At 50.7% G+C, this 10,418-nt stretch overlaps 1 protein-coding gene across 1 annotated transcript; it reads left to right on the forward strand.

Annotated features, from left to right (window-relative positions):
- The first annotated feature begins 3,938 nt into the window (after positions 1-3,938).
- TMEM256 (transmembrane protein 256) lies at positions 3,939-5,033 on the forward strand. The gene is made up of 4 exons (XM_019664796.1): positions 3,939-4,075; positions 4,363-4,394; positions 4,632-4,712; positions 4,810-5,033. Exons 1-4 carry the CDS (start codon positions 3,991-3,993, stop codon positions 4,951-4,953), a joined length of 342 nt encoding a protein of 113 aa, XP_019520341.1. The 5' UTR covers positions 3,939-3,990; the 3' UTR covers positions 4,954-5,033.
- The last annotated feature ends 5,385 nt before the right edge of the window (positions 5,034-10,418 follow it).

Consider the following 10,418-nt stretch of genomic DNA (forward strand, 5'->3'; position numbering starts at 1 on the left):
GGGGAAAGGAGGGAGGAGGGGGTTGGGGAGGGACCTGGGTTAGACTGGACAGAGAAGGGGTCTGTTCCTCTCCATGGAGGGGGCAAGGGGTGGGGAAGGGGAAGGAGGTGGGAGAAGGTGAAGGCAGGCTGGACCTGCGGAGAGGAAGGACAGGGTATAGAAGATACAGACGGCAGACAGAAAAATACAGAAGAGAGGTGGAAGAGGGGAAGGGAAATGGGACAGGGCAGACAGAAAGGAATGGGGAAACAGAAGAGACAAGTGGTTAGTGACTTGGAATTCAGACCAGTTGCCCCCCTTCTTCCACCCTCAGGCCCCCTGGTGCCTCCCTCACCCCAGCAACCCCCTTTGTCAGCAGGGACCCAGATAGAAAAGTCTGAGATTGGGGGTAGGGTCAAGATGTGGTAAAAGTCCAGGACACAGCCATAAGAGAAGGAGGGCCAGCTCTCCAGACCCAGCCCACCCCCTTCCAGCAGTTTTATCCCTCCCAGGCAGGTTCTCCTCAGGGACTCAGGAGTTCTAGTTCCTACCTCCCTGGGAGGGATGAAATAGACAAGGAAGAGAAAATAAAAGTACCAAGTCATTAATTAGCAGGAAGTGGCAGGTTTGTTTATACGTGTTAATTACTCCTGAGCTGTAATTTCATGGCACTGAACCCCCACACCAGGCCAGACTGAGGCCTTTCTGGGGACTGCACAAGCCCAGCACCTCCTCTTCCCTTCAACATCCCATTCCCTAAGGATTCGTGCAGCAGAGGTACCCCTTTCCTCCAGGCTCTCTCCATTTCTTCCCCTAGAAGTTAAGGTGCCTTGAGTCAGGGGCTAGAGTAGGAAGGGGATGCTGGGGGGCAAATCCGGGGACAGATTCAGTGATCTTGCAGCTGGTTGCCCGGCGACAGGATGCTGCCCTGCAATGTTACCTCGGCAACGGGCTGCAGCTTTAACCCCGGAGCAGGGTTCTGGAGGAAGAGGGGAAGGGGCTGGGTTGGTTATGGGATCCATTCAGGGCATGAGGGCAGAGAGGCATGAGTCAGAACGCTAGAGTTTCTCCCAACCTTAGTATACAGGAAGAAGTATATATGTTGAAGGGAGCAGAAGATTGGGGACATGGAGAACCCTAAAAGACCCGCCTCTTGCCCCTTGTTGGCCAATCAGAGCCTAGTCCTAGTGACCAGGCCTCTGGCTGGGGAGAAGGGGTGCTGAGGTGGGTTTGGAGGGCATCAGATGCACACACTGACTGCCTCCCCACAGTCTTATACAGCTTTGAACACAAACACTTCTTCCATGCACAGCATTTTGACACATGTCCTGGGGGCAAACCTCGGTTTTCTTCTCATCCCATCCCAGCTATTCACCTCCCTTTCCTCTTGCCAGCCCCTCACAGTTGCTGCTCTGATGCCTGGGTGCTCAGGGTAGCAGAGGCAGGACAAGGGAAGAGATCAGACTGAAGGGGCAGACACTCAGGTCATTTCAGCATCCCCCCCCACCCCACCCCAGCAGCCAGAGCTGTTTGCTGACTCGGGGTTTTCAGAGCCAGGCGCCAGCCCGCGGGTGGCTCTCTGCAGGTGTCAATTTATTCCAGAGATGAGGACACAGGAATCCTTACCACACACACCCAGTCATGCCCTCCCCCTCTTCAGGTCCTCTTAAGCTCCTATAACCCAATCACCTGGAGGGGGCTTGGGTTGGCTCCCTCAGGATCTCCTCTGTCCATGCCAGGCTGGGCTCTGCTTCCATGGCCTTGCCACCCCCTCCCCCCTTCCACTAACAGTCTCTGTCATCCCCCTCCCTTAAGGTACTTTGGGCCCCTGGCTTTCTTCCTGCCAGCTTCTCTTCTTCCTTCCCACTGCCCCCCACCCCTGAGCATCTTTCCTCACCTCTTCCAGGCTGCTTCAGCTCTTGCCTTCAATCTCTGGCCCTCAGTCTTTTTTCATCTCTCTTCTATGTCTCCCTCCTTAGTGTTTCTCATCTTTCTCTCTCCTTCAAATCCCTTCCCCAAATTTCTCCCTCAAGCCTCCCCTATTTCTCTCTCTTTCTCCCTCTCCCCTCTCCTCTTTCCCTATCTCTGTCTCCCCCATTTTCTCTCCCCTGCTCTCTCCATCTCTGTCTGCCACATCTTGCTCCCCCCTCCTCCCTATCCTTGTGCCTCGCTCTCTCCATTCCTGCCCAGGCCTGACTCCCCCAGCCGGGGAGAGTTGAGGGACGGGGGCTCAGGCCGCAGCCCCCCCCCCTTCCTGCAGTGGGGAAAATGGCTTGGCCGGGAAGAGGAGAAGGAGGGGGAGGGGGAGATGGGAACACACGGGGTCTGTGGACCCATTCAAAGGATCATTCATAGGCTGGAGAGAGGCAGAGACAAAGAGACCGAGACACAGAGACACGGCGAGAGCATCCCTAGGCGGAGACACGCAGACAGAGCAGGATGGGGGAAACCAGGCGCAGGGAGAGAGGTGGGGGGTGGGAGACCCCAGCGGACCGCCACGCAGTCCCCTCCACCCGGCCCAGCTTAGCTCCTACCTGGCTCAGCCCTGGGGCCGTGGTGCCTCCATCCAGGGCTCCGAGTAGGGGACGGACGGGCTTCGGGAAGGGGGCGGCGGCCTCTGAGCCCCCGCGGTCCCGCAGGCCCAGCCCCCGCCCGCAGCGCCTCACCCGGCGGGGGAGCGGGATCGCCCCAGCCCCAGGGGGCGGGGCCGGGATCCAGTCGATCCCCGGGGATAGGAGAGGTAGGGGATGGGGTCAGGAGGAACCCAAGAACTGGGAACCCCGCAGTGGGGACAGCGGAGCCAGGAGGGGGCAACGGGACAGGACTGGATTGGGGATCCACTGGCTCCGTGGGCCGGCTTCGAGGGACCAGAAGGCGCTACAAGCGGAGGATCCTAAGAGATCGGGTGCAGGAGGAGGAGTCCGCGGCAATCCCCAGGAGCCCGGAGCCCGGGAGCGCAGGATCCGCGGTGCAGGGGCAGGGATCCAGCCGGAATCCTCGGGGAGGGGGAGGGATCTAGTCGATCCCGAGGGCGGGCAGGAGTGGGAGGTCCGGGAAGTCAGAGGAGGGTGGGAGCCGGCACGGCTCCTAGAAGGGAAAGCAGGGGTAAGGGGGGTAAGCTTCGGGGGAACGCTCAGCAGACGGAAGGCCCGTACTCCTGGCTCCGCGCGTCAGGGCCCTCCCTCCCCGCGTCCATCCCAGCCCGAGAGTGATGATCCGCTGGCGGAGCAGCCGCAGCAGCCCCGCGCGTCACCGCGCGGCCGCCTCCCCCGCCCCCTGCAGAGAGAGAGGCGCACGCCCCTCGCTCGCACCCGCTTGTCCGCCCGCCCTCCAGAATGTGGGGGAATTGGAGACGGTGGAAGAAGGCGGAAGTGGACAGGCCCACGGATTGACTAAGTGGACTGGGGCAGGATGGAAAAATGGCCCCCCATATCTCCCACCCTCGGGTCTCTCGTTGTTGCGGGCGGGGGGAGCTATAGGGGGCGGGGCATCACAAGAAGAAGGCGGGGCCTTCGGACCTGGAGGAGGAGAGCCATATGGACAGCGGGCGGGATTTAATTGCGATGGGTGGGGCTTGGGTACCTGTGAGGCCGCCTCTTTCTGAGAGTGGTTCTGATTTAAAGCTGAAAAGGAGGAGCCTGTGGGGAAAGGGGCGGAACTTTGCGTGGGGACCGGGATCTTTGGAAATTGGCCGGAGGTGGGAGGGGAGATGTTAGAAGAGACAATCAACTTGGAAAGTGGGCCAATCCGTGACGCAAATCCTTTAGTACCGCCCCACCAACCCCGCCCCCACTGCTTCCCTTCTCCGCTCCTTATTGGTTCTGGTGTCTCCGCCCGCCAGACGTCTTCGCCACTCAACAGAGGTTTTACAAAGACTCAAGTACCCTGGACGCTGAAATGAACACCTCCCGGATTGGGCACCTGTGTATCTTATTTGCATGGAATCTCAGGATTGGCTGGCCTCCTGGGTGGCCTGGGCGGTGTTCGCCCTGCGTGTGACCATCCACAGCCATGGCCTGGGCAGGTGCAGCTTTCCGCCGCTTGGGCGCCTTGTCTGGAGCCGGGGCCTTAGGCTTGGCTTCTTACGGAGCCCACGGTCAGTGGGCTGGGGATGGAGCTGGGATTGTGCTTGGGGCGACCTTTGGGGTCTGGTGGAGGGGCGGAGTCTATGGGAAGTGCCAGGGCTCCGATGGACCAGACAGCCCGCGAAGCCCTAAACCTTTTCAAGTCCGTCAGCCAGGTCCATTTAGTTCCCAGAACTGCCCATGCGTGCTTCCACCAGTCAAGAAGCCTCCTTGGGACGCTCTTTCTCTCCAGTGTCCACCTGGGTCCTTTGGAGAGGGGGGCGTTAGCACTGGTAACCTTTGCCTCTGCTTTCCACAGGCGCCAGGTTTCCGGATGCCTACGGGAAGGAGGTGAAGTAATGCGCTGGGGCTCCCCGACTTCCGGGTCTATGAACGCGTGAAGTCTGGGGTCCCTGAGGGAAGTAGGGGAGAGGCGGAGTGCGGGTCTCCGGGGCAGCAAGGGCTGCAAGCCTGAGGCTGGGGTGCCTGAGGGAGAGGCAAGCTGGGAATTCTGCTGGGGGACGTACTTTTGTGTACAGGCTCTTGCATCCCTGAGGAAGTACCCCCCCATTTCTCATTTTCTTACAGCTCTTTGACAAGGCCAACAAACACCACTTCTTACACAGCCTGGCCCTGTTGGGGGTGCCCCATTGCAGAAAGCCCCTCTGGGTAATCTTTACCTCTTGCTTAACCCTGACCAAGCCCCACCCACTCCTCAGTGTGCCTTTTTCTTACTAGCTTGTATTCTTCCTTGTATCTTCTTCAGGCCGGGTTACTGCTCGCCACTGGAACCACCTTATTCTGCACCAGCTTTTACTACCAGGCTCTGAGTGGAGACCCTAGCGTCCAGACTTTGGCCCCTGTGGGAGGAAGCCTTCTACTCTTGGGCTGGCTTGCCTTGGCATTTTGAGCTTCCTTGTGTTTAATTTCTGGGTACTTTTTAAAGAGGTGGAGCAGGGAGGGGATTAAAAGAGAAAGGCAAACAAAGAACTTTGGAGTCTTTGTATATTTAACCTCATGGAGGAGGAAAGGTAGGGATTGTCAACCTCTGAACTACCTCCCTTTCCTAAGACTGAATCAGTGAGCTTTGGGTCTGGAAATTCTGCTCACTTCAAGTTAACTTGTTTTGAGGTTCTTAAATGGGTAGGCATCAGAGTCATAAAGAATGCTTGAAATAATGCAGATTATCACTGAAGCCCTCTCTGGGGCTTGGAAATGTGTATACTGATAAACTCATCTCATGGTTCTGATGCTCACTGGAATTTGAAGATTACTGTAGGGTAGTGGTTTTCAACCCTGTCATTCCACAAATTTATTGAGCACTCACTTACTCTAGAAGTCAGAGTTAAGACAAGGCAGGACAGGAGAAGTGCCCTTATTTGTGGTTTTACTTTCCACAGTTTCATTTTGCACAACTTCAGTTAACCCACAGTCAACTGTGGTCCGGAAATACTAAATAGAAAATTCCAGAAATAATTCATAAGATTTAAATGGTGCGCTGTTCTGAATAGTGTGATGAAATCTCCCCCTGTTCCACTCTGTCCCACCGGGATGTGAATCATCCCTTTGTCCAGTGTTACCAGCCCATTAGTCACTTAGCAGCCATTTCAGTCAGTTACCAGATTGACTGTTGTGGTATCACAGTGCTTGTGTTCAAGTAACCCTTATTTTATTTAATAATGGTCCTGAAGTGCAAGAGTAATAATGCTGGCAATTTGGATATGCCAAGAGAAGCCATAAAGTGCTTCCTTTAAGAGAAAAAGTGAACATTCTTGACTTAATAACGAAAGAAAAAAAAATCATCTGCTGAAGTAGCTAAGATCTAGGGTAAAAATGAAACTTCTATCCATGAAATTGTGAAGAAGGAAGAAATTTGTGCTCGTTTTGCTGTTGCACCTCAAACTACAGAAATTACAGCCATAGTACTTAAGATGAAAAAGGCATTAAATTTGTAGGTGCCAGAAATGAACAGAAAACATCCTCCAATAGATGGCAATCTGTCATGCCAGGAAGCATTGAACCTATATGAAGACTTCAGCAAGGGCATGTATGTATAGGAAAAAAACAGAAAATAGCATATATAGGATTCAGTATTATCTGTGGTTTCAGTCATACACTGGGAGTCTTGGAATGTATTCCTCTCAGATATGGGGGGACTGCTATAATTACATAATATTTTGGGATTCAAAGCAGGGGCAGAGCACCATGTATTAGGGGTTAGAAAATGCTTCACAATGTTTGAGATGACCCTTAAAAGAACTCTGTTGTGTGAAGCAAACACAGTGAACAAAGAGACAGGTGCGGAGCTAAGGACTATGGGGATAAACAAGTCTTCAGTGTGGGCCAAATTTCTGAGTTAGGCAGAAAAGGAGTGAGAAAAGGTGGCAAGGCAGGCTGGAGGAGCACTCACAGCATGTAGAGAACTGGAAGATATTTAAGGGGCAATATTTATTAAACCAGTGTTAATTAAGTATTGATCATGTGTCAAGGACATTACAAGGAAATTCAACTGTGAACAAGACAGATACCATCCTTTCCTTCATGGAGTTTTCCATCTAGTAGTGGAAATAGACTTTAAACAACTAAACAAATACATTATTATGAGTTGTGCTGTGCTTGAAAAAAAAGAACAGGAAGGAAGTGGGGCAGTGGAGGTTGTGCCCCTTTAGATAGGAAGGCCTTGCAGAGAAGGTCCATTTGAAGTGGGAGCTAACCATGCATAAAGTGGGAAGGAAGCATATTCTGAGTAGAAAGAATAGCTGACAAAACAGGCCAAAAAGGAGCAGTTCAAAATCCTTGAGGCAGGAGAAAATTGGCTGAGTTGGAGAAGCAAAACCAGTGTGGCCAACATAGAGTGTTGTTAGGTAATTAGGGGGTCCGGGATGGTCAGTATAGGTCCTTGTAGACAGGCACTCAGAGTTTGTTTGTAGTATGACAATAAGTCATTGAAAGATTTTTAAACTGAGAGTGCTAGGATCTGATTCGTATGTTTAAAAGATTTATATGTTTAACCAATTGGAGGAAGGCAAGGATGGCTACAGGGAAACCAGTCAGGAGGCCACTGAAGAGGACCAGGTGTAAGATGATGATGGTGACTTGGCTTAGAGTGGAAGTGGTGGTGAAAAGGGTCTAATTCAGAATATATTTTAAAGATAGTGCTGATAGGTCTTGCTGGTGGATTGGACATAAAGGGTGGATGAAAGGGAGATTTCTGGTTTACACACCTGATTCGATGGAGGTGCTGTTACTCAGATGAGAAAAACTGAAGGAAGGGTAGATTAGGGAGAGGCTGATCAGAAGGTAAGTTTTGGACATGTTGCTTCTGAAATGTCGGAGACATCCAAGTGGAGGCACCAAGCAGGTAGTTGGGACGCTCAGGGAGGTGTCTGAGCTCAGCAGAGAGGTCTGTTTACTCTGCAACCCACTTTGGTCAGTCTTCTGTCCCATCTCTTCCCCATAAATGCTCTTGTAATGATTCCATGAATCACTATGACCTGGTTGCCAGATCCAATGGATGATTTTCAATCTCATTTTCCTTAGCCTCTCTGCAATATTTGACACTGTTGGCCACACTGTCCTTGAAACGCATCATGTTGCTTTTATGACACCACTCTCCTGGTTTTCCCTATTTCTGTGGCTGCTTTGCTAGCTTCTCTTCTATGCAGTTTAAATCAATGGTTTCCACATTTTAACAACAACAAAAAAAATTAAAACTCTTATGTATACATATTTTAATTTCACCTTTTTTTTTTTAAGATTTTATTGGGGGAGGGGAACAGCATTGAGAAATCGGGGAAGGGAAACAGTTGCTGTCCTTTTGTTCTTCAGTCTAGTTGTGGAGGACACTGCTTCACTGGTCCATGTTGGTATTATCATTGCGCTCTTCCCGGGGTAGGCAGTTACTCACCGGCCATTGGACGGACACTCTCGGTGGCTCACAGCAACTCACGAAAGCTCATGCCCGCTGCCAGCCAGCCCCACTGCAGCCTACGCTGTCGCTGGCGACTTATGGCAGCTCAGCTCCAGGTCGAGCTGTTGTTCACCATCTTAGCTATAGAGGGCACAGCGTCCCTGGCCCTCATGTGGGATCTGAACCGGGGCCTTGCTGCTCAGAGCTGGCGTCCCAAGCCAACTCCTAACCAATGCGCCACTCAGCCGGCCCTCATGCTTTTTAATTTCTATTTTTGTGTATGTTTTATAAAGTTCATATCTGTAGTATACTGGAGGTGCATACTTAATTTTTCTGAAGGTGTGCATTAAAAAAGGTACAGACCATTTCTCTAAATGAGAGGGTTTTTAGGTAATCTCATTCCACCCTATATCTTTAATTATGATCTGCATACATATAAATCCAGGATTTCTGTCTCCCACCCCACTCCCTACTCCAGACTCCTGTAATAGCTGCAGTGAAGCAGAGTGTTCAACGGAGACCCGAAGGAGTTAGATGATGAGGAAAGGGGCGTGTTCTAGACCAAGGCAAGAGCTTTCAAGAGAGAAAGAGAAAAAGAGAAAACCCACTGCATTTGCGAATTCATGGTTCCTGGTTTGAAGATCATGAGAGGGTCAGTAGTGAAAGATGTGGATAGTAGGTAGAGGGCCGTGTGCTGAGATGTTGGACCATCTTCTGAGGACAATGGGGAGCCACTGAAACATTTATATCTAGGGAAGAGGCATGATTTGAGGTGTATTAGAGGATCACGATATTTCTTTATTTTAAAGATGTGTAAAATGAGGTCTTGGGGGACCTTCAGAGTGGCCCAGAATGCCAGTGGCAGAGCCAGCACTGGATTTTCAGACTCCTGTCTCCCCGTCCAGTGCTCTTAATGCATTTCCATCCTTCATCTCAGGCAATGTCTGGGATGTGGAGAACCTCCAGGTAGAGGAGACCTCAGCATCTGGAACCCTCCATGTAATGTGATCTCTAATCCTAATACCTTAGCTTTGGTCCTGCCAGTGAGCTGGGCTCTTAGGGAACCAAGATAAATAAGGCCTGCCTGATAATTTGTTCCTATGATAATTTGTTCCTATCATTACTGCACATTGCATTCAGTCTTCTCAACAGTTCTGCAAATTAGTGGAAAGTGAAGCTAAGAGAGGTGCGGTAACTTGTTCTATATCATACAGCTAGTACCTGAGTAAGCTGTGATTCAAACTCTCTTCTGTCCAATTCCCAGAGCTAAGTTCTTTCCTACTTGTACATACCAAGAAACTCAGATTTCTATAGTAAAGATATGAGGTCAGACAATTAATTTCACGAACTCATCCTAGAAAAAGTGCTACATACCTCATTGCTGAATATCACTATCGTCACCTACGAAGCACTCCCCTTAGGAAGCTATGCACTGATGCCAGCACCTAGTCCACCCTTCAAAGCAATTTTGAACTCTTTTTCTGGAATGGCCATCAGAGCTGTTGTCATATTACCCTTGATGTCCCGAATGTCATCAAAATGTCTTCCTTTCAATATTTCCTTTATCTTTAGGTAAAGAAAGAAGTCATTGGGGGCCAGATCAGGTGAGTAGGGAGGATAGTCCAATATAGTTATTTGTTTACTGGCTAAAAACTCCCTCGCAGACAATGCTGTGTGAGCTGGTGCATTGTTGTGATGCGAGAACCATGAATTGTTGGCACAAAGTTCAGGTCATCTAACTATATTTCACACCACCTTTTTAGCACTTCCAAATAGTAAACTTGGTTAACTGTTTGTCCAGTTGGTACAAATCCATAATGAATAATCCCTCTCATAGCAAAAAAGGTTAGCAACATCATTGCAAGAAGTTCTCAACTTAATTGTCAGACCTCTTAAGCCCTTTAAAACATAATTTGATACAATGTATTCAGTATTACAAGCAGATACTGAGGTTGGCTTGTTTTGCCTTTGGGGACTGGTAAGACTTCCATTTACCTGCTGGGTTTTCAGCATACATAGTTCACCAAAAAAAACCAGGACAAGATCATACTGGAACAAGTCAAGAGGGAGGACAGGAGTGTTTGGAGCTCAGGATGGAGTGGGCAGCAGGAAAAGACCAAACAGTAAGGTTGGAGCCCGCACTGTGAAGAGTCTCCTGGGCCAAGCCTGAGTCAACTTTAACTGCCCTTTTCCTCACATCCTATACCCAAGTCATCATCAAGTCCTGCTGGCTCAAAGGCATAACCGGAATCTGACCATTTCTCACCACCTCTATTCCTACCACTCTGGCTCCTGGTCCAAGCCACTATCAAATCTTACCTAGCTTTTTGCAAGAACTTCCTTCTGCCCTTGCCTACCTACAGCCTACTCTGGATAAAGGAGGGAGGGAGGGAGGGAGGGAGGTAGGGAAGGAGGGAGGGAGAGAGAGAGAGAGAGAGAGAGAGAGAGAGAGAGAGAGAGAGAGA

The sequence above is a fragment of the Hipposideros armiger genome, unplaced genomic scaffold (genome assembly GCF_001890085.2).
Source record: "Hipposideros armiger isolate ML-2016 unplaced genomic scaffold, ASM189008v1 scaffold_431, whole genome shotgun sequence".
Classification (NCBI taxonomy): Eukaryota; Metazoa; Chordata; class Mammalia; order Chiroptera; family Hipposideridae; genus Hipposideros; species Hipposideros armiger.